Below are 25,717 nucleotides of genomic sequence, written 5' to 3' on the forward strand. Positions count from 1 at the left end.
TCCGCTGACGCTACTTCCGTCGTTGAACCAGCAATGGGTGTGGATTCTTATGGAGATTGTTTCTCCTGGTGTGCCATCTGCTCTTTCAAAAAAATTACGTAACTTATATTTGGAATGTCCCTCGTATAATAATAATGATGATGATTATGTTGATGTTGAATCAGCTCAGTAAGGTTAAGGTTTGTTTGTAGAAAGTATTTACAGACTGATTTTAGTTGTTTACGCAAAAACAAATATACAAACATATATACATAGTTTAATAATATGTGTATTAAAATGTGTTAGGTTTCACTTTTTTGCTGTTATTTTTCTGTCTTCTTTCAAGGAAAGGCAGGTTGAACTACAGTACTGGTGTGGTTGATATGCTTGTGGGTTGCTCACAGGACTACCTGGACGATTACAACCTGGTCACATCCAAGGAAATGAGGCTGATATTCTTTGTTGATGCGATGGAGCATGCGACCAGACTGGCTCGCATACTGCGCGCTGAGCGTGGCAACGGTCTGCTGGTGGGGGTGGGCGGAATGGGCAAACAGAGCCTCAGCAGATTGGCATCCCACATGTGTGGCTACAAGTGAGTGCTCCACACCTTTGTTACGTGCATGTTTCATTAATAACTGTACTGTGTGTGGATACACTCCTTGGAGCTCTGCAGTTTCTGATGGCCTTGCATCCCACTTGTGTGGCTACAAGAGTGCTCCACACCATTGTTACGTGCATGTTTCATTAATAACTGTACTGTGTGTGGATACACTCCTTGGAGCTCTGCAGTTTCTCATGGCCTTGCATCCCACTTGTGTGGCTACAAGAGTGCTCCACACCATTGTTACGTGCATGTTTCATTAATAACTGTACTGTGTGTGGATACACTCCTTGGAGCTCTGCAGTTTCTCATGGCCTTGCATCCCACTTGTGTGGCTACAAGAGTGCTCCACACCATTGTTACGTGCATGTTTCATTAATAACTGTACTGTGTGTGGATACACTCCTTGGAGCTCTGCAGTTTCTCATGGCCTTGCATCCCACTTGTGTGGCTACAAGAGTGCTCCACACCATTGTTACATGCATGTTTCATTAATAACTGTACTGTGTGTGGATACACTCCTTGGAGCTCTGCAGTTTCTGATGGCCTTGCATCCCACTTGTGTGGCTACAAGAGTGCTCCACACCATTGTTACATGCATGTTTCATTAATAACTGTACTGTGTGTGGATACACTCCTTGGAGCTCTGCAGTTTCTGATGGCCTTGCATCCCACTTGTGTGGCTACAAGAGTGCTCCACACCATTGTTACGTGCATGTTTCATTAATAACTGTACTGTGTGTGGCTACAAGAGTGCTCCACACCATTGTTACATGCATGTTTCATTAATAACTGTACTGTGTGTGGATACACTCCTTGGAGCTCTGCAGTTTCTGATGGCCTTGCATCCCACTTGTGTGGCTACAAGAGTGCTCCACACCATTGTTACGTGCATGTTTCATTAATAACTGTACTGTGTGTGGATACACTCCTTGGAGCTCTGCAGTTTCTGATGGCCTTGCATCCCACTTGTGTGGCTACAAGAGTGCTCCACACCATTGTTACGTGCATATTTCATTAATAACTGTACTGTGTGTGGATACACTCCTTGGAGCTCTGCAGTTTCTCATGGCCTTGCATCCCACTTGTGTGGCTACAAGAGTGCTCCACACCATTGTTACATGCATGTTTCATTAATAACTGTACTGTGTGTGGATACACTCCTTGGAGCTCTGCAGTTTCTGATGGCCTTGCATCCCACTTGTGTGGCTACAAGAGTGCTCCACACCATTTTTACGTGCATGTTTCATTAATAACTGTACTGTGTGTGGATACACTCCTTGGAGCTCTGCAGTTTCTCATGGCCTTGCATCCCACTTGTGTGGCTACAAGAGTGCTCCACACCATTGTTACATGCATGTTTCATTAATAACTGTACTGTGTGTGGATACACTCCTTGGAGCTCTGCAGTTTCTGATGGCCTTGCATCCCACTTGTGTGGCTATAAGAGTGCTCCACACCATTGTTACGTGCATGTTTCATTAATAACTGTACTGTGTGTGGCTACAAGAGTGCTCCACACCATTGTTACATGCATGTTTCATTAATAACTGTACTGTGTGTGGATACACTCCTTGGAGCTCTGCAGTTTCTGATGGCCTTGCATCCCACTTGTGTGGCTACAAGAGTGCTCCACACCATTGTTACGTGCATGTTTCATTAATAACTGTACTGTGTGTGGATACACTCCTTGGAGCTCTGCAGTTTCTGATGGCCTTGCATCCCACTTGTGTGGCTACAAGAGTGCTCCACACCATTGTTACGTGCATGTTTAATTATTACCTGGCCTGTGTGTGGCTACTCTACTTGGAGCTCCACATTTTCTGATTGCCTTGCTAGCCGTTGTCATGCCGCTGCTTTGAATCAACACTAATCAATACCACAGCTTCTCACAAAACCACGGCCATCAGAGTATTGTAACTGAGTTACTGTAAGAATGCAAGTTACGCATCAAAGAGCAAGCAGCAATTTTTAAGATTTTTTTTACTTCCATTTCACAGTTTTATCAAATTCCATAGGCATTGTTCAGTTCCAAATTTATGGACCGTAACAATGCAAGACACGAATCAAGGAGTAAGCAAGCAACAATGGTTTAAGACTTTTATTTATCTCCATGGCTCAGTTTGATCAAATTCCATAGACAGTGTTCAGTTCCATTGTTATTTCTATCTTAATGTTATCCATATTTTGTTGCTTTTATTTGTGAGTCAGAAACGAAGCCTGCTGCAATGTCATGACCGAACTGTATGTCACATAATATTAATATTATTTTATTTTTTCAGTTTATATATTGCTTGATATTAGTATTTTATTCGCAATTAATAATTACTATATGTGCCATAGTTTAGCGGGAAAAGCATAAGGGGAAAAAAAGAGTTGAAAAAATGTTTTTGTCTAGTTCCGTAATGGTGGGTTTCGGGACATCAGAACCTTCGGGGTGAAAATTTAAGACCCCTGCCTAATCTCAACATCTCACCTTGTTTGCTTGCAAGAGGTGTTTTTTTCGGCAAAATTATTACATTTCGTGAAATTTCGGTCGCCAGAGAAACAGTCTAGGCTACAATTCACCTTGTCATTCATTGGGGGGCTGAAGGAAGAATGAGGCCGGCATTATTTTTAAGTCGGAGTGTCTTTGCACCGAAAAAAGACTTAGATTTCCCTTTTCCCCCTCCCGCATGTCTGCTGACCGGCTGAACAACCACAAACGAAAACAACCATGAATGGAAACATCCACAAATGATTGGTTCCATATATAAATGTTTTGGAGCTTGCACTATCACAAGCCATTATATTACAAGTGAACAGCTTATTTCAGAAAGGAACCTGAGTCATTTTTGAATAGTTCTGAGATAAACACAAAAAAAAACATTCTAAAAGATAGGATTTATTGTTCTGGAGACTGATCATGGAGTATGTTGTTAACATAAAGATAATGCACCTTTTACACATGTTACACGCACATATAAGCTGTTAGTGTTTTTTATATGAGGATTAAAAGCCACTGACTGAGGTCCCTTTCTGCTATAAATCTGAATTTAAATATATTCACATTGTATTGCAAGTTGATATTATGGTTTAATGGGTACATAAAATAATATTTAGTAGTCTTAACATAGAAAGGCATGCTCAAAATATAATTCATTAATGACTGACACAAAAAGCACTGCTATGCACAAAAAATATTTGCGCTTTGACTATCATGTAGTACCATCTGCATTTTGTCACATACAGGCAGCTGCATTATTTTATCGTAAAAGTCTTGGAACTCGCTTGGCGCATATCTCAATACCTTTCTTATGTCTCCTTCTTGGTTTTCTTAATGGGTATACATCCCAGTGGATATGCAGGGATGTCGCACATGTACACACCTAGGGTATTACCCTTGGACAGAGGGAAAGTGGAGTAGTAATAACCCTGATTATCTTCAGAGCTCAGTTTGTGAATGAGTTCTGAAGTCAAGATAACACCCTTTTTATCGGAATTGTATTCAAAATAGTGATATTTAGAGCTACTGAAGTGTTCCCTCTCCTTGTATGAAAGTCTCGCTGTCTCCACTGAAGAGACAGTTTTTTTGTAGAGCACTGGCCACCATGTGTCATAGTTCATTATGTGTTGAGTTTCAACAAGGTTATTTGTGTTTCGAGAACTGTCCATGGCAGTAATTAACTCACAAAGTTGTTTGATTGTATAAATTCTGCTGGAGCGCTTTATTAGACGTTTGATTACGCTAAACTTCCTGTCGCATGGAAGAAAAGAGTGTCACCCCAGAGGAAAGAAGTGTTTCACTGCTCCCACTATCCGTTAAAGCAAGCAAAACCCTGGCAAAAGTGTGGTTTTTGTTTTGACCAGGGAAATTATCACAGAATAAGTGCAGTTCTGTTACTGTGTTAGGAACATACGTTTGAATGTAGTCAGTTAGGAATGAAGCCACTTCATTTGCCCCCTTTTTTGCAACACCTTCATGGTAAACGTAAAACTGTGTATGGTCCGATTTCATGTTACAAACAGCAAAAATATTCACAGCTATCTGTCGTAAGTAGTACACTTTCTGAATCGGTGTCTTGGGTAAGTCTACATTTTGCACGAAATCGAACACTAACCCTATAATGTGTTCATTATTTACCGATTGTTCCTTTGATTCTTGCAGAGTTGTATAGAACCATTTAACACGCCTTTTGTGCACAATTAACTGTGCTGCTTCAACTCTCTTTGCATGATCATTGAGACTAGGATTTCTGAGATTAATTCTTTTTTCTTCACAGAAGTTGCCATCATCTACTGATGGCCTCAAATTTTAGTGTAAAATTTTCTCTGAAATAATTGTTATAAAAACTGTACGTGATGTTAGAATCTGCGAACTTGGCCTTAAACGCTTAAACAATTCATGCATTTTTACGACACGCAAATCTTCGTGCAAATATTTTACATCCTTGTAATGTCCATCGGAAACTGGAAATGAAGCTATATGTTCGTGCACTCTAAGCACTTCATCACTCTTTATCTTGTTACCACTAATGTTTTTGCCACGCTTGTCTTGAGGTATTTTTCCTTCTAGTAACAGCATTCGGAGACGCCTAACTCTTTTGTCTGTAGTCATATAGTCTAAAAAATGCCTCCTTACAAACCTGGACTAATTCATCACGAAATAGGACATGATACTTAAAACTTTGATCCTTCAGCACGGAATCTTCTTTTCGTGGACAATGTTTTTTAATCTCTTCAACAAGGATCATTCTTTGAAGATGAAGGTCTTGTTCATCTTTTGTTTCCATCCCGTACAGTATGTCAAAAATAGTTGCTTTGTCAACTTCATCAAATTTCTCGCAACATTTTCTTTGGCATCTGAAAATAAATGAATAGGATTTGCTTATTATTTTACATTCACAGCTTATATTTCACAGACAGTAATACAGTAAGACTCATAAATTACATTGCTGAAATTACAATTTTTTATGCTGCCATTTAATAATTACAACAATTTAAAAACAACGAATTTACCAACTGAAAATAATTATATTATTGACTGATGAAACAAGAGATGTCATTGTTGCCTACATTTATCGTTTTCCCTTATTTATGCTGACGTGGCCGGGGGTTGTTGTTCGGATGTTAGACTGTAATTTAATGGGCGCCACCACGTGTAGGGGCACGTGGACCCGGCAAGACTCCGATCCCAGGGCGTGACGTCGCCCGTGTGGAGACGTGACTCGTTTTCCCCCGAATACTGCCTATGTAATAACCAGACCTATAGGCCGCTCTCAGCGTCGGGCACGCTTTAATCCCTACCGTGGGCTCTTAAGGCGTCCCACACGCCCCTAGGTACTCGGGTAACACATACGTGGCCAATCACAACACAAGGTACGGATCCGGGTTTTTATTGGCCTTGCATACACATAGACACGATAACTCCTTACACACTCCTAGTCTCGTCGTTTAACAGTCAAAAGCCTTACGGCGCAATAGGCTTAGGTGAGGCCGGCCACCACGTGGCCGTGCTAGAATGTTCGCGAAGGTTTCAAGTCCCGTTACCGGAGTTAACAGCTATTAATCAAACAGTCGGCTCCCGAGGTAGGCCCCGGGGATATACGAAAACGTTTTAGATTACTTACGAGTCGACAGAATTACCGGATCAGATGAATATCAAAGTTGAAGTCCCCGGAGTGCGGCGTGCTTCCTACCTCGGTGAGCGCTAGAGATCGACTGGGCGAGCAATGGCCGTCGGGGTGGCTAGACAATGACGCAGCGCGCCAAACGGAGGGTACCGTTATTCGGGCCGTATTGCGCCGAGGCTTACTCAAGAAAACCCTAAAAGCTATTCTTTAATTTCTTACATATAATTATAAAATATAAGAATTACATTAGAAATTTATTATATAGTTCTAAATTAAAGATGAAGATCGGTTTTGCATTATGGCCTCGGCAAGTCTACGTCTCTGGCGGCCTGCAGGATATTTCATCAATACACTTAAAATTTACGTTAATTATTGAAATGACAAATATTATAAAAATAACAGGGGTGAAAAAGAAAAGCGAATTACAAACATCCAATTACTAATAATTTAGGGGCACGAAGCACTGATTCTACTGCGCCCTCTTCCTGTGGTTCGCGGCGCTCTCACACGCGCACACACACACATGTCGGCGGGAGATTCAAACGTCAGGGAAGGAGTGGAGTGGTGGGGTGTGATGGCATATCGAGCTGGGCGTAGCCCCGGACGATGTCAATGCAATTTGTCTTGTACCTTAGAAAAGAGTATAAAAGTTAATTACTACTCTCCCCACACTTACATTTTTCCTTAAATTACAAAATTTTGAAAAATTTATTAAAGGGATTTCTCTGTAGTAATTAGTCAAAGAAATGCTTCTCACAGATACTGATAACCATTATTTAACGAATAAGTATTCATGGTCTTACCTGCAAGGTGATCGAACTCGCTTTGCTTGTTTTGTTTTCCCTCCATAATCTGTGTACTCTTGTCCATGAACCTTTTTTGATTTTATAATATTCCTCTTAAAGCATTCAGGATGTCTAATCCCTTTCTTACGTTTTTGTGGTGACGAATCAATATTAGAATTCATTATAAAAGCTGTTAAGACCGCAACACACAGACCAACTTGCTTTCCATAACCTTTCGAGAAAACTAAACGTAAACTAAACAAAATGGGAGCTAAAATGGACAGGAGCAGTGTGACCAACATCAACGATGATTATATTGTTGAAAGATTCAATGTAAACAAAGTGTATTGCAGAAAAGTACCAGAGTCAATGACTGAGGTACTTTTCTGCAATACATTCAGTTTCAGAAACCTCTATTAAGCAGTGCATTTACATGGCACAGGGTTCCTTACTGCACTAGAATGTGCATCTTTATTAGGAGAACAAACATCTGTTCCTAATGCAAAATCACCAAAATAGTGACTCAGGTCCCTTTCTGAAATAAGCTGTTCAAGTATAATGTGAACAGTCAACAGAAAATGGAGTTGAGTCTCAATAGATTGCACCATGGCAACTGCTCTACTGAGTACAACACCACACCGCGGCAAGTAAGTCGTCTGTTGTTGATTTGAGTCCCTACACCAAACCTCACACCAATGGTCGACCACCGGAAACAAAAGGACGCTGCCCGATGAATCCGCTGGTGGCTCACAAGGGCTTAGTGTGCGGTTGTAACACATATGGAACCGCCTAGTATTGTAATCATTAGACTTCTGGCTTAGTAACTGTTAATTATTGTTTCCTCTCAGAGGGGATGCTGCCTTAGAGGCGTTCAGGCGTAATTCCACGGATGGTAGCTTAACACTACCGGTCGTTCGACCGAGTGCGTGAGCTAGTGGCATGTACCTGCGGTTCCTCTCGTACTGAACAGGAATACTGGGGCAACACTTTTCTCAGTAGGGTTAAACTAACCTGTATCATGACAGTCTAAACCCAGCCAAAAGGATCTTTAGGCCATGCTTTCGCAGTCCCTACACTTAACTGATTTCTGGGATCAAGCCAGCTTTTGCCCTTTTGCTCCACACTACTTCTGTCCTCGCAGGGGCTGGCTTTAAGACACCAGCATTATCATTTAACAGATGTACCGCCTCAGTCATTGGCTCAACCAAGTAAGTAAAGAAACATTGAAAGTAGTGGTATTTCACTGGCGACAGGAGAACTTGTCTCCCACATATGCTACATCTCTCATGTCTCCTTACAGTGCCAGACAAGAGTCAAGTTCAACATGGTATTCTTTACCCTCTTTGATTTCCAAGCCCGTTCCCTGGCCAGTGGTTTTGCTAGATATAAGATAGATATAAGGCATTAGGAATATCATTAATCCATTCATGCATGTCACTAATTAGATGTCAAGGCATTTGGCTATGAATCTAGTTAATTGTACAAAAAAAAAATTGGTTGTCTGTAAAGTCGGTTTACGGACGATAGTCTAACGTGACGTCATAATAAAACATTGATGAAATGATTGCATACTTTTATGAATAAAATTGAATCATTTTTATTTTAATAATAAAAGAATTAATACTTGAAATTATACTAGTAATCAGATTTTTAAAATGCAAGAATAATTAACCTTTATTGCCGAAGTGGTTGTTGTAATAAGCAATGAAAACCACATTAACTTTTCACTTCACTTTATTAACAGTCAACGAAACAGTTCACGTGTAGATGACTTGTAATTAATTTAAAAAAATGGCATTTAACTATAAAGTTTAAATATAATTATGAACAAGTTTTCATAGAAATAAACTGTAATCAAATATCTATCATCAATTAACGGAACAATGAGCGTAATGGAACAATGAGCATAACAGGACACAACGTAACAGAACAATGTGCGTAACGGGACACTTTTTTGTGCGTGGAGTCGGCGTTCATTGATTTATTAGACGTCACGTCAAAAATTACACATACAAACCCTGTACAGTTAGTTATTTATGTGGTGGTTCCACGATAGCACAATCAATGTCCATATCACATACCAACTTCTTCAGCATCCCTCTTGGAATGGGTAGCAGCCATCTCCTTGAAAGCTCCAACCGGACGCGATGTTGCCATGAAACAATATCCTGTAGAACTTGCATCAAGATAAGGTCCCGCTGTCATTGGTGCCTTCCTTTTCTATCCACACCCAGGTATCAGACGAGACACAACTCTCTGCTGGTAAGCATTGATCATGATTACAAGTCAGCCATAGGAAGGACGCTGAACCATGGCCAAGCAATGGTCGTGCGACCAAATAGCAGGCCAGGGGACGCCTTTTAATTATTAATGAAAATCAATAAACACACTGAATTTAAATAATAATGTCAAAATTTATAATTTGTAATGCAAATAAATAATACTTACTGGAACATAACCTCACTTATACAAATACACTTGAAAAAATTTATAAACACAAATTCTATCACTAATATTCATAATAAATAAATGGTTTTAATTATTTGGACCAGTATTCAATGTCATTCACTAAAATAGATATATGATTCAAAAGCACATTTTTTGAATTTGAATGTAGCCTTTTTGAAGTTATACTGCTTTAGGCGCGTTATGAAATAATGATGAGAATGAAATTTTAAGATGCGCGCGCATCACTGTAACACAAAATCAACAGGTTGAAGCTGCCCGCTAAACCGCTCATTAAGTCTCGAAAAAAAGCTAGCAACAAAATATAAATAGGTAGAACCTCAATTTACCGCGCATGTTGGCACGCTCGTCACCTCTGATCACTGTTTTCATATTTATAATATTTATCCGCCTGTTTCTAGTTTCTGCATTCACAACACGTGTTTTAGTTTCATACAATTGTGAATTATATATGTGCTAATAAATTATATTCAGTAGAGATTTAAATTGAATATTTTGATTAATACTATTTACTATTCGTAAATTTTAGTAAAAAAAATTGTGCTTATAAACTTTTTCAAGTGCTCCAATATAATTGAGGTTAACTAACCGTATGTATTATTTATTGATATAAATTAAAATATTATTATTTAATATATTTAATACTAAATATTATTAAAATAAAATTTTAAATATTTATTATTGGTTATTTAATATTTAAAAATAAATAAATAAATTTAATAAAATATTTCTGATAAATATTAAAATTGAACATCAAATTAAAATATTAATTTTCAAAATGTATTATTAAATTGAATAAATAATAAATATTTATAAAAATAAATGAACAAATTTAATGAAAAATTTTTGATAAAAATGAAAAGTGAATATGAAATTAAGAAAATAATATATATTTAAAAAATAAATAAACTTAAATTAAATTTTTGAATTTATTATTATATATATATTTTTAAATATTAAATAATAATAAATATTTAAAATTTAGAATCTTTTTTATATTTATTACAATTTATGTCATATATATTTATTATTCTCTAAATTTTATTTTATTTATTTAATTTTTCAAATTTAAACTGAACTTTATTGACTGTGTTGACTATCTTTTTCCAGCCCTTTTATTATTTTATTGAAGTTAATTATTTGCATGCAATTAAAAACTATTTTTTAATGATGCCAAAGAAGTATAACTTCTCATGTGCGTACATAAGTACATGCACCCATTTTTTTTCAGCTTATCAATTATTTGTTTCATGCTGCCATTTTTTCATAACGTGCCTAAAGGAGTACAAAATAACCTCACTTATGTATAATTTGTTTGTATCCTATTTTAATCCTCTTAGTTTTTTTTATTTGCTGGCCACACATCATAAAAATCTGCTCTTATCATTTTTCCATAATGCACCCAAAGAAAGGTTAAAGAACGAGGTATTAACCACAATTTTTACATTTTGCAAAATTCAATCCCTAAGGGGAGTAATGGGGTAATTATGTTTTTAAGATTAATAATTATTGAATATAATTAAAGATGGTAAATTATTTTGGATACCTATAATAAAAATACAAAACTACTATTCTTAATTTTTATATTTTGCAAATTTCATTCCCCAAGGGGTAAAAAAGGGTTAAGTTATTTTTAAGAATAATAATTATATCTCCAAATTTAATTAAGGTACTAATTTATGTTAAGCAAAATTGCAACTCCTAAGGGTTGAACAAATCAAATAGGGTTTTAATATTAATAATTATATCTCACAATAAAATATTAAATATTTTTTTTGTACCAATAATAAACATAAGAAAACTACCAACCACAATTTTACCATTTTGTGAAATTCAACCCCTAAAGTGTCAAAAAGGTTTGAAGATTGATTGATGGATTGATGGATTGAAATGGATTGAAGATGATTAATTATATCTCCTAAGCTAACCAAGCATAACAAAAGTTACAAGGGACCAATAATAACATTCAAAATCTATCAACCCCAAAAGCAGTGACATGTTAGTTTTTATAATAATAAATCATATAGCCAGAGAAAATTAAGATGAATGTAAGAAACAGAGCCAGAATAACATTCAAAATTATGATTTATTATCATGTTTTAACGTTTACAATTTTTCCACATTCAACCGCAAACATGGTGAAAGGGCTGTCAGTTTTTTTATCATAAAATTTGTATCTCTGAAGTTAATAATGCAGGCTCTAAGTTATGTAATATATTTATTAACATGCAAAATCTACTAACTCTTTTTTTACAATTTTTTTAATATATATATTTTAAAATGTGAAATATTGTAACTATTGATTTAACATAAAAAAAAATGTTCTCATCAAATCAAACTAATTTTAAGTAATTGGAAATGATAAATAACATACTGTCAGTAACCTTATCTTATTCAACATTCTCCGAAATATTACCTGTTATTTTTAACAAGGGTTAATATTATTTAAAAAGTATAAAAAAATGTAATCCATTAAACCAGTATTAGAAAGATAAATTTAAGGTAATATAAATGTAAGTTTAAATTAATTATTTTGTAATTCACATCTCCGGTAAAAAGAAAAAAAAATGTGTATAGTTTTTGTTAGGTTAATGGATATTGCCTTATTTATTTAATTCTGAATTTTCAACTTGTCATTCATATGGAAAAAGAAGATAGAGGTAAAAAATTTGGGGATTTTAAGTAATACTGAGCCAACTAAGAATTAACATATATTGGATAATAAATTTGATATCTGTAATAAAATAAAGATGTGATTGTATTAAATATTCTTAAATAGTAGGAGATATGTAACAATGTGAAATTATTTAATTGTTCTAAACATAGCTTTAACCATAGTAAATGAATGTGTTAGTGCAAATGATGGCATAAACATAGATTAAATAAATGAGGTGTGTGTTTAACAATTTTCTAAATTGTTTACCTCATGAAATAAAAAGGATGTGTGATTTCATCAAGGTAAAATACATACTCGAACATTCTAAACCCGAATTATTAAAATCATATTAGTATTGATCTATACTAAAAATTAAAAAAGGCCTTCGTCTAACCACTTAAAAAATTTCATTCCTAATGGTTTTTTTTATGAAATAAATATTTTATGCACCTGAAAAATTTATTATGACTATTTATTTAGTAATAAAGTTTGGAAGTAATCATATTCTTTTCTTTACAATGGTAAGATTTTAGCAATACTCTGAAACTGCACGAGTGAAGCTGCAGATATGAAGCTAGTGTTTTATATTCTTTTAAATATGAAGTGTTTTTTTTTTTTAATATTAAAAGCATTCATGTTTCTTCAAGTGTCTTTCATTTGAAGCAAACCCGAGTTTAGTATGACTAAATGTTGCATCATAGCCTGAGATGTGTGAGTTTTCAATTGCAAGTCTTAAAAAATTCAAAGGCCTAAAAATCGTTGATACAAACATGAAAAAGTCAGATTATTTTGTTGTTCACCAAGGTCAACAGTAACACTGTGCTAAATTTCGGCTTTATGTTAGTCTGTTTTTAAGGTGAAAACCAAATTATACTGGTCTATAGCCTCTTATCCCATCTCTTTCAGTTTTTACATCCTTCACTGCTGCAAGGTTGGAAAAGTAGTAGGAGAAAACCAGAGTTTGGTATGTTGGTGCAGAGAGTAACATAATTTTATTTTTATTTAGCCTATTGTCATATCACATCTTGATCACTATTAATTATTTTGATGTTCAGATAGATTATAATGTAAGTATTTCATTTTGAATGAGTTTCTTCCTTTCACAGGTGTTTCCAGATTGAGCTTACACGCTTATACAACTATGTTTCATTCCATGAGGATCTGAGGAAGCTGTACTTCGATGCTGGAGCTAATGGCGAAGACTCAACTTTCCTCTTCACAGATACGCAGATTGTGACTGAGGATTTCCTCGAAGACATTAACAACATTTTGAACTCTGGCAAGTCCCTCATATTTATGTTATTGCATCTATGGCTTACAAATTACAATGTTATAAATTTCTCATTGGTAATGTATGCTTAACATGTCTTTACATTATTACAGGAGATGTGCCCAATCTGTTTGACAAAGACGAGCTTGAGAAAGTTATAAACGCTATGCGTAAGCCCGCCTCAGATGTGGGGATAGACGAGAACAACCGTGATGCCATCTTTGAATACTTTATCACCCGCGTGAGGAGGAAACTCCACCTGGTGATATGCATGAGTCCTGTGGCGGAGGATTTCAGGTGTGATACAGCAGTGCATGCTAGCTGTTTGGCTATCAGTTATCACTAGAGACAAGATTTTGTGATTTTATTTTTAGTCCAGTTTCATTTTTATTAAAGCTATTTTGTAATATCTACTCCACCAAAATAGGTGTAAAATTTATATGCTGCATTTTCACAGTTAAATAATTTTTAATGAATTGGTGTAAAACAAATATATTTAGAAGAATAAAAATAAATTAGCGAGCATTTATGGTTTAAAATTTATTCAATAAGAGATGCACATTAAAAGAAATAATATTAATTTTTCCATCCGTGCACTTTGGTACAATTTTTTATCTGGAAATAACAACATTCCTTTAATTTCAAATGTTATAAGATTCCTTTTTTTATGATTAATATTAAGTTTTTGTTAAACGCTACTAATTCCATGATATAACTTGCATTTTGGTGCTACATGGTGCATTAACTTGCATTTTAGTGGTGGTAGGCTGTGTTTTGGCACGATTTTCAGTGTTATTTCTGTTTTATTGCAATTCACCGTATAATCTTGTCCCTAGTTATCACTGATGTCATTCCCACCATCTATAGCAAAGACCACACATAAGTGATAATAATGTGGACTATGCCTCTCGTATCACACGTGTAAACTGACAGTGCATACCAAAGGATCTGATTGCTTCATTTCCCTAAGAAGGCTTCACTTCAGCCTTAATGTTTCTGGAGATACTATTAGGCCAAAGGAAGTCATCTGGCTCTCTGCAGAGTTGCATGTATTCCAGCTATTCTAATGTTTTAAACTTAAAGGCCAATTTGTAGTTGAACCCTAGCATAAACTTAGCATATATAATTGTGTAGTATGCATTTATTAATTAACCTTTCATGTTATAGTATTTGTGGTTAAAGTCCTAACTTTTAGGATATAATTCATAAATCAATTAAACTGGTTTTTCCCAGATCTTAGCAAACCTATTAGTGACTTATAAATTATATTTTTAAAACAAAAAGTTTTATGGCAATGGCAACACACAAACAGTAATTATTAACTGTATACTACACGAATTCATGTTCGAGATTCATGCTATGATTGAAGTATATATTGGTTTTTAGAGTCCTTAAAACCATTAAATAAACGATATTATATTTTATAAAAGTATACTCTATATATATTTTGAATTTATTAAAGAATTATGAGAAAAATATGAAATATAAAAGAAATGTAATAAAACCATTACCTAACATTCTCCCCCCGCCCATCATCCCTAATTTCATGTCCTTCGTATATCTAGTTAACAACTGGTGTTATCAGAACTATCTTTTATTCCATAGAGGACTATTTTATTATTATTATTATTATTATTATTATTATTATTATTATACTATCTTCTTTTGTATGGTTTGCCTTGGAGAGTGCACTAGGTCAGTGTGAATGGCCCCAAGTATGGACACATCTCTAATTTTCAGTAAGCTCTTTTTAGTAAAACTTATAAAAACTTATTTAATTAGTCATAACTATCATATAGTAATAATCACATTAAACGTGCTGACAACTTCAGAGACCTAGGATACCTTTTACTTTCACGAACATGTAGAAAATATTATAAGAAGCACATCAAAAACTGTAGGGCTTATCAAATTTATAACTTTTCAGCAAAAATGCTTATTATGTACTATATTTATTTTTCACTGTAATTATATCCAAATTATAATACTGCTCTGTAATTTGGGAATCCAATCACTGACTCTGATTGTAATAAATCCAAAATATCAAAAATACTAAAAATGTCATTGTTCTGAATTTTTTTTTAATTTGTTACACCTTTATCTAAATTTAATATGCATTCTCTATTTATTAGGCGTTCAACAAATTATGCACTGTTACTTATTAAAATTTTTGTATCATACCACTAGGCTCTCTTGTATAGTGGTATATGTTTTCATAAGAATTGTTGGTGTCTCTTGAAGGATTTTTAGTACTAGCGCTGTCTTATGTTGAGTTGTGTGCTTGGCAGGCGGAGGTGCAGAATGTTTCCGTCACTTGTCAATTGCTGCACTATTGACTGGTTTGTGGAATGGCCACAGGAAGCTCTGCTATCAGTAGCACAGAACTCACTTAAGGTTGTGGACGAAGAACATCTCAAAGGCAGCTTAGCTCAGGCATTCGTATTCATACATGAGGTGTGTAAACATTATAAGTACTTTCTTCCTTCCACCTTTACTCCATTTTTTTACACTTTTGAATATTGTGTGGAAATTTGTATTGGTACCCTAGTACAATCTAACAAATTCCTCTAACTTGCTACTGTCTGTAACTGCCTTGTTATTCTTTGACAATGGGTTTTCTTTGTTTTGGTAAGTAGGCCTAAGATCCAACGGATTCTCTGATGCATGACAGTATTTTGATATTTGAAGTGCATTATGTGCAATATTTGTGCACCGCGGCTGGGCAGCCATTTTTTCACTTCCAGGTTGGCCTGGTAAAACAACCTAAAATAGTAACAGTTTACTTGAAAACTTGATTTTTGTATGCAAGAACTGTAAGATTGTTTTTAAGTTATTTCTTTTAAACAAACTTATTTACTTGGAAAAGTTTTTTTATTTTGAGAAATAAATTTTTAAACTTCCTTTGTACATCACTTTCTGATAATAAAAAAAACACAGCTTACACATGGTACCAATTAGAGTTTAGTCTTATGATAAAAATTTCTCATCAGAATTTCACGAGTTGCCGATGATGTGACCGTACGTGGCAACATTCGTGCGACAACTGCCTTACACCACACAGTTACCTTCCTTTACAAAGTTAGAAACAAAGGGAGGCAACTCGTGGTCACCCTGACCAATCACAAAACCGAACCATATACATAACCATGTATGGAAATTGTGTTGCTAAAAATTTTTCTTTGAAAATCTGGAAATACTCGTCACACTACATCATGGTTCAGCCTGACTGGCTGTTTGAAATGCACCCAGTGAACATTCTAGGCTATTGCGGCGCAGTCATGCACCTTCGTAAGGGGTTTTCTAGCGACATTTTTCTTAGATACACAAAGGAAATTACTTCAGGGTGCCAGAGTGTCACATTGCTGTCTTTCTTGCTTTTTAAACCTTCTGAAACTTTGAAGTTTGTCCAAACACAAGTGACATTTGTGTTAACAGCTTGAAATAAAGCCGCAGAACAATAAAATAATTTTAAAAATACTTAAAATATTACGTAAAACCTAACCACATTTAATAATGATTAATTAATAATTATTTCAACACAATAAAAAAATTTGAATTGCCTATGCCAAATGAAATAAACATAATTACAAATCAATTATGAACTATTAAAATAATTACACATTTAAAATGTTGTTTTTGTTGCAGAGTGTGGGGAAAATGTCAATCCGCTTCTTTGAGGAGATGCGTCGTCATTATTACATAACTCCAAGCAGTTACTTGGAGTTGATAAAACTGTATCTCCAGAAACTTAATCTCAGGAAGGAAAATGTGACAAAGAAGAGAGATCGCATTGACAATGGTCTAAAGGTATGAAAGTTGTATTTTCATGAACATTACAGAAATTCTTATTCCTGCTTTATTTTTTTAATTTGTAATGCTCATGTATTAATATTCAAATTTTGTTGCTCAGTAGATATTTTAAAACCCTCTAATGGTCAACCTGGTTAATGAACTACTCAACATAATGCTTCTGGTTAGGTCATATTCCACTCCATATTTTGAAATTAAATTCTTCTGATTATCCTACTATACTAAGTGCAGTATCTTATCATGTTTGCTATAAAAATGCACAATATCATCAGGTTTAAGGCCTACTGAACAATGTGCCAAGCAGCACCTGAGAAGACATCGGATAGCTTGAGAGCTGTCAGTGCCGCGGCAAGGGAGGGGTGTGAGGTGTGTCGAGGCCACAGTTCTGTCTACCCTTGATAACTCTCAGGTTGGCATGGCAAAGCAACCCAGAATAGTAACAAGTTTATTATACACTTGAAAAGTTAATATACAATGACTTTAAAGATAATTCTAGAAATTATTCTTTTCACCAACGTTATGATGAATTATTAAATGAGCAGTTTCTCTTCTGATATTTTTTTATAAAAAATAATTTTTGAATAGTCTTTTATTTTAATATTATTAAATAAAAAATGCCAATTACAACTTACATTTATCCAAGTGAATTTCCACACACATTCACCGTAGCATGTTGCTCGATTACAAAAAAAAAATTGAAGTCCCTTAGTTAATTTTTTTTTTTACTAAGATACGGAACCCCGAGACCATGTCCCGGGGAGATGACCACGGTCATCCTGGGCCGATGCCTGGGGTAATATTTCTTATTTTATCAAAGTTCTAAAGGGATTAAAAGAAAAAGTTAAACTCCAGCCTGGTCCAGACCAGCAGGCATTAAATTAGCCCATCACAATATTCAAATGAAATTCAGCGAGTTGCCGAAGACGCGGCCGCACACGGCAACAGTCGAGCAACAACTAGTTGCACGACATAGCCCTTAAAAAGTTGAAATTAAAGTGAAAACAGCCCCGTTGGCCAACCAGTCACAAGGCACAACAGAACACTTGGTCCTGTATGGAAAAATATGTGTACACATTTGTTCCATGAAAGCCTGAAATGTATCATCACACCACTGCATGGTTCGCCCTGATTTGCTAATGAGGCAGCACCCAGCGAACCTTCTGGTCCATTGTTGCGCTGTCATGCGCCTACGCGCTAGGTTTTCCCAATGACGCACTAACTTAAGGCATGAAAAATAACTCTTTGATGCTGGAGTGTCATGCCCCTGTCTTTCTTTATGCTTCTAGAATTTTAAAGCATAGTAAACCAAAAGATGCTTTGAAAATGTAAACAACTTAATTAATACACGTGTGATTTTAACTGACCAAGCAAATAAATATAATAAGAAACTACATTCAGTTTATGTAAAACCTAACTTAAAATTCTTAAATATTAACTAAGATCTTTCAGCATAAATAAAAATGCTTTGAAGCCTATAATAAATAAAAAATAATTATTAAATGACTATGAAATAACACAGTTTTATTTAAGGTATTATTATCAGAGATTAGGAAATGATACAGATGGAGCATTAGCCATCACACGTGAAAATGTTTGTTTTCCCCATTTTTTTCTGATTTTCACATACCAATATGGTGTATGTGTGTTTATATTTGTATCAGCTGTTCTAGCCCTCTTTTTTTTAACATCTGTAGCTAAGCTGTTTGGAAGGAAATTAAATCAAAATATTACTGGTTAATATGTTTATATATGTTAAAAGTCCAAAATGAATCTTCATAATACAAATATAATGATATGAGTTGACATTTTTCTCCAATTTAACCCGAACTGTTGTTATCGCCTTTATTCTGCTAGCCGCCGCGAGCTTCACGAAGCGGACGTCTTGAACTTTAGTTTGTTTGTCCCGTGTGCGTTCCTATACCATTCATCCGATTGCGATGAAATTTTGGTGAGTTATTATGCGCGTGCCCGCAAAGTTTTCTGAGTCAGTACAACTACATATTTTACAATGGTTGGCGCACGAATCATTTCAACAAATGTGCGTGTGTCACATAATTTGGCGGCTGTTGTTCTGTTTTCGTTGCATGACACGAGGACGGGGAGAGTGTAAGCAGGCGGGGCCGTGCTCCAGAAACTGCGGGAGACGCACGAGGTGGTGGACACGATGGAGGAGGACGTGCGGGCGCTGAGGCCGCTGCTGCAGGTGGAGTCCGACAGCACGGAGCAGCTGCTCAAGTCCCTGACCAAGCAGCAGGCGCAGGCCGACCAAGTCAGGACCGTCGTGCTGTCCGAGGAGGCCGTGGCCAAGGCACGCTCTTAGTACAGTTTTACCAAGGGACATTCTTGTGCTTTTTAACCTACTAATTTTTTTTGTCATTCAGTTTCGTATTTTTAATCTGATTGTAATTTTTCTATTAACATCATTAATTTTTTTAAAGCTCAAAAATATTGAACTGAGAAGATCAAAAAAAAAAATTATGTAGTTATCGAATGTCTTTTTTCTTCAAGTTATAGGTCTTTATATTCCTACACATTTTATTATAAGAAACTTAATTTGGTTTTTTCTGTTGTTATCTTTATTTAGTTGAATCAAAACACACAAAAATTAAGTCTTGATTGATCAAACAAGCCTGATAAATAAGGTATGTCTGATAAGTGGATATCAGACGTATGTGAGGTATTGGCCAATTAGAGGGGTATCTGACAATTACCGTATATACTCGTGTATAGCGCGCCCTTTTTTCCCCTCAAGTAAAGGAAAAAAATAAGGATGCGCGCTATACACGGAAAAAAAAAAGGGGTTGGGCGGGGAGGAGGAGTGGAAGTCGTTAACTGCCGGGTGACGTTTCTGGCCAGCCCCCACACATACACACAAGCAACAAGGCCTCTCTTTCACACACACGCACGCACGCAACCTGGTCTCTCGCACACACACGCTCACAGCACACACACACACACGTGCGCGCGCAAGCTCGCATGTCTCTTGTTTATTTTTAGACCTCCCCCTCTACACAAAGCCAGCGCAGCTAGTAAAATAAAAGAGAGAGAAAGAATGTTGTCGCTTGTCGCCATTCCCCCTCCCACTTCCTTGGCTTCCTCGTCGCAGCTGCTACCGGTGAGTCATCTAGTCCTCCGCGTCACGTTCCTGCCTGCCTCCCTCCCTCCCGTCCACGTACCAGTTGTGACGATACAGCGCTTCATTATCTTACGTCTACACAGCAGAGTTTAAGTATTTTCCTGACGCATCACCACACATCAATTTAAATTATCATTTGTTTCACACGTACAGGTACCACAAAATGTTAGTAAAATTTATTTATGGGAAAAAAAAAAATTTTTTCTTTGGAATTTGTTGCAAAAATCGTGGTGCGCGCTATACACGAGGGCGCGCTATACACGAGTAAATACGGTAAGTTTTTTTTTATCTGCCAATCAGTGGGGTGACAAGACGATTAGCAAGGCAATGGCAGATCAGTGGGGGATCAGAATATTAGTGCGGTATCTACCGATTAATACGGAATATCGTGATAAAAAATAAAAATCCAAATTTCAAGATTGTGCTATACGAGAAGAATCAACCGCCTTCCATTACAAAATCACTGGACTTTGAATTCTTCATACTACTGGAAGTGATCGAATCTGCTGATTCCAGAATTGGAACCGACCCAACATTATTCTTTACAACTGGTAGATTCCCTGAGCACTGAGGCCTTTGGTACTCAGTAGCACCATAGTGGTGTCTGTAACCTCCTACTGAAGGTTTGTAGTTAGATTTCTGTTGAGATCAAACCAATTTTTTTAATGGGTAATTTGGTGAATATTTGGTGAATTTTTGGTATTTCTCGGAGTACTTCTATTTTGTCCATTTAACTGCTCCATACTCCTTATTTCCATTTATGCATCTCCGATAACCTCAACTTATGGTACTTTAAATCAGAACACCAAACCTTCAGTATTTATTACATAAAAAGGTTGACTGATATTTTTTTACTACACATACTGTATAGTAAAATTGTTGTTCTTGGGCATTTTGTTGTTAAATATCATGGTTGTTACTTGGGTTGTATCAAAATTTTATTAAATAGGAGAAACAGCTAAACACATTAAAAAATAAAACATAATAAAAAAAATAGGCTAGGCAACTAATTAAAATGAAAAATTGACAGTTACCCCAGTACTCAGAGGCTAGTTTTTGTAGAAACATAAAAAACTGAAAATTAATTAAATTAAATTTTTACAGTAAGTTTATTATATGCAGCCGATTATAATATGTCAGCTTCCACATTCAGTGTTTTCCTCTTTTGCATAGTTTATTGTCTTTAGACAAACTTTTTGAATCTGTTTTTGGTGTGTCTTTCTTATTGAATCATCAATTTTTGCTTGTTTTCTCCACTCAATTATAAATCTTAACTTTGAATAAGCAAGATTCAAAAAGCACACAAAACTTTGGAAAAACATTTATTTAGTAGAGACTTGCATGTCAGCATTGCCATCTGCAGAGTCAAACTGTAACCATTCATACTGTAACAGGCTGCTAAATAGCAGCACTTTCGTGTGTTGTGTGAGTACCCTAAATTGAGACTGTCATTACCATTTAAGAGAGATATAAAAATAAACTAAAATGCTCTAAATTGTTGTTATAATGTTGTATGTGTTATTAGTTACTATCTACAAGGGTTGTCTGAAAAGCTTCCGACTTCAACATGAAGATGGCAGCACTGGTTAACGAAAATTGGGGAATGTGTTTGCTTATGCTTTAGAATGTCCTCTTTGAAATTTCAGCCATTTTTGACGTGCAATTGTATTTTAACAATCAATTACGTGAGTCGATGTGCAAATTTTTTTGAAAATGGAAAATATAGTATTGTGCTGTCATTGCTTATTTGTATTTGAAAGACAATACGTCTACGCTAGATTAACATACTAGGAGTCTGCACCATCATTAACCTCAATAATATTTGGGGTAGCTGAATTCAAACATGGCCATACCAGTTAGGGTGCTGATGAATGTTTGATACACCAAAAACTGCGAAAGGGAAATCATTTGAAAATGGCAAAGACTGTTCATTTGGATGGGGAAGTGGCGATTGACTGATTTCTAGGATATTCATGCATTCGTCTTAAACAACTTGAAAAAGGTAAAACAGGGCAGGAGCATACTAAGCATCAATATTTGACAATATCAAAGCACAAATTGCAGAAACAAAAAAATTTGTTTCACCAAACAATGCACCAGCTTACCCCTGATCTGTTGCCATGGCGAAAATCTACGAAGTGCGGTTTGAACTGCTTGACCACCCTCCTTATTTTCCAAAACTAAACCCAATTGATTTTTTGTTTTGTTTCGTTTCCTAGGCTAAATATTGTGCTCGTAGGACAGAGATTTTTGTTGAATGAGGATTCCGTAACCTTCATAAACAATAATTTTGCAGAGACTCACACAAACGTTTGTTAAAAAACAACTGTGTATCCAAAATGGCTGAAATTTCAGGGGGTATGTTTTAAAGCATGAACAACAACAGCCCCCAATTTTTGTTGACGATTGATGTTGATTTCTGAAACTTTTCAGCCAACCCTCGCACAGTCATGCTTTCATCTTGCACAAAAGCGTGCTGTGAATTTTTAATAGGCCCTAATCTTCAAATATTCATGACTCAACAATGGATGATTCACATAAATACCATGTACTTATCTTCTTTTATACCACCTTTAACCATTTATTTTATGGTAATAGCAACCCTGAAAAGGTTTGTAAAAATTTGCAATTTTTGTACAAATTTAAGGTAAGAATTTAAATTTGAGACACTACCTGTTTACTCGCAGCCAACCTACTTACATATAACCAGCAACATCTCATAATTTAATGCAGTTTTTTGGACATACGTCATTGCATTTTTGAACTGTTTGTCATGGAAAACAGTGGTGTATGTCCAAAAAACTGCATAAAATCAAAATTCCCCATTGCATGAATCATTTAAAGAACATAACAACTCATAACTTTACACACTACAATTGGCAGGATTGACATGATTACATACTGTTTTGTTGGTTACTGTGCCTGCCAAAACTAAGCGAAGAAAGTTGGAACCAAGTATAGTTTTTTGGTGCTAGATTTTCTAGTTATGGCTTATTAGCCACAATTTTGCATTTAATTTATGTCTCTAGCTGATTGTTAATGCTAGTTAAACCAGCAATATGTCAAGACAACGTGTGCCTCTTCAGTATTGTGCATCTGTTTGTTTTCCACTCTAAGTCAAATAAAGTAAATGTTTTCTGTGTTTCTTACTATGTCAGTTGAGCAACGTGCAGGGAGTACATGCCAGTCTGTATTGTAGGTGAAAGCGGAAGAGACCCAGAAGCTGAAAGAGGAAGCGGAGAAAGATCTTGCACAAGTAACACCTGCGCTGGAAGCAGCCACAGAAGCTCTGAAAGCTCTCAACAAAAATGATATAAATGAACTTAAAGTGTTCATCAAACCTCCAGCTCTCGTCAAGTTTGTAATGGAAGCTGTCTGCGTGCTCTTTAATGTAAAGTGAGTTGCTCTAATGATAAGACTCATAATTCATGTCACAGTTAGTTTGAGCTATATTAGAAGGTATAGAGATAATTGTGAATAGAGCCATTGTAAAATTTAAAAAGTACAATGAAAGATTTTTACAACAAATGTTTTAACTATTTGAATTCAGATTATTATTGTTCTCAGGTAAGCAGAATAGTTTACCAGATTTTGATTTTAGTTTCAAAATGTTATAAAAATTGTGTAGACTACAATATCATGTGCTGAAAAATTTTCTTCTAAGGCGAATAAGCCCTACCAATTTGGATTTTTCCATTTTTTTGCTTCAATTCTAATTGTTAACTTATTATCAAAATTTTTGTCATGTCAACGCATTAATCATTTCTCCCTGACCTTCTATACCAGGTTGCAACTACATACAGTAGAACCCTGTTATAATGTTCCTGCATATAATGTTTTCCTGCTTATAATGTCATATTTTTAAAGTCCCAATATTTCCCCCATAAGGACAATGTATTTATTTCCTGCATATAACGTTCATAAATAGTGTAATTTCCTGCTTATAATGTTTGCTTTCTAACACTCAATAAATGGGGAAAAAATGTTTTAAAACCAAATTATTCCAACACTTACGATAAAAAGTTTCCTTTATGTATGTTTATGTTTACAATCACTGCCATACAATACATGAAGTTTGTTAAAATACAATTTTATGCAATATACTGAAGGTACACAATGTTCATAGTTACGTGTCAGTTGGCACCCTTAGTCAACTCTTCTCTTCCTTGCCATTCCAGTGGGTATTCAGATGCACGTACATAGTCCTACGATATTTAAGTTGCCAACCATTGAGCGAGGGCATAACTAAAAGTGTTTTCTATTGCCTACAAATAATTTTTTTTCTCATTCATATGTAGGAATCCCAAAATTAAACATTTTCAGGTGGCGAAGGAGTAGACGTTCTCACTCTTAATGTTGTTATCATGAATCATGAGACAATTTTACAAAAAATGTGGCAGTGTATCTTTAAAGACAAACAAAATTTAACCAGGGAACAAGACGAAGTTGAAAAATTGTTGGCTTGTTTCAGAAAATTCATGTATCAAGTATTCTATCTTTGGTTTTAACATTAAAGTTGTTTACATAGCTTGGTGAGTACATTGGTACAAAGCTCGAACATTGTTAAGTGCTAAATTGAGATTTCCTGCTTATAACGTTTTCCTGCTTATAATGTTTTTTTCTTGTGCTCCCTTGAAAAACATTATAACAGGGTTCTACTGTACTTACTATCAGAGTTATAAACGCCTTAAGGAAATAAAATATTATTTCACACCAGTTCACAAGTCTTGACTTCAAAAAAGTAGCCAAAGTCAAGTGCTATGCCATGTCAAACCAAATCATTTAGCACGGAATCTTTATTGCAAGTGGTATCATAATATTTGGAAGTGCATATTCTCATTTATTTATTTTGTGGTACTGTAGTGTCAGTAATTATAAATAGTTACAAATTATAGTTGCATGAGTCCTGCTATTAATGGTTTTTGCACCATTGTTTATAAATTGCTAACGTGTTGCACCATTCAGCCAAGGGGACAGAGGGAACCTCTCCACCCCAGTAATTAGATGTTTCATTTCCCCAGATGATAATATTTTTATTTAGCTCCTTCACCCCTTAATAATTTACTAAGAATAGGTTTATTAACTATGTAAAAAATTGAGTGGAAATGAATAAATTAAATTGTTTGTGTAAATGACGAACGTTAATATTGATTACTTGACTGTGTACTTCAAATCTTTGAGCCAATAAGAAAGAGAGAAATTCATACAGCACTCTCGGTGAAAAAGGTAGGTGTAAGCAGGTGTCGTGTTTTTTCCATGAACAAGATAGCCACCAAGACTCCCACCAGCTGCACAGTTATAAAAGCAATTAAAATACGTACTGACCAAGCTAAGGATAGGAATGATTTTTTTTTCTTTTACAATTAACTACACACCATGTTTGATACCAAAAGGGTGCT

General features: G+C 35.5%; 1 protein-coding gene across 4 annotated transcripts in view; it reads left to right on the forward strand.

The window, feature by feature from the left end:
* LOC134531065 (dynein axonemal heavy chain 6) overlaps positions 1-25,717 on the forward strand; it is a 491,808-nt gene that overhangs the window by 308,578 nt on the left and 157,513 nt on the right. For all 4 annotated transcript variants that reach the window (XM_063366586.1, XM_063366584.1, XM_063366585.1 and 1 more), the window contains 7 exons: positions 384-574; positions 13,209-13,381; positions 13,486-13,669; positions 15,661-15,826; positions 17,018-17,179; positions 19,314-19,490; positions 23,518-23,714. In XM_063366586.1, the coding sequence (XP_063222656.1) occupies positions 384-574; positions 13,209-13,381; positions 13,486-13,669; positions 15,661-15,826; positions 17,018-17,179; positions 19,314-19,490; positions 23,518-23,714 (1,250 nt within the window). The remainder of the gene's footprint in view (positions 1-383; positions 575-13,208; positions 13,382-13,485; positions 13,670-15,660; positions 15,827-17,017; positions 17,180-19,313; positions 19,491-23,517; positions 23,715-25,717) is intronic.

Source organism: Bacillus rossius, chromosome 3, assembly GCF_032445375.1.
Source record: "Bacillus rossius redtenbacheri isolate Brsri chromosome 3, Brsri_v3, whole genome shotgun sequence".
NCBI classification, from domain to species: Eukaryota; Metazoa; Arthropoda; class Insecta; order Phasmatodea; family Bacillidae; genus Bacillus; species Bacillus rossius.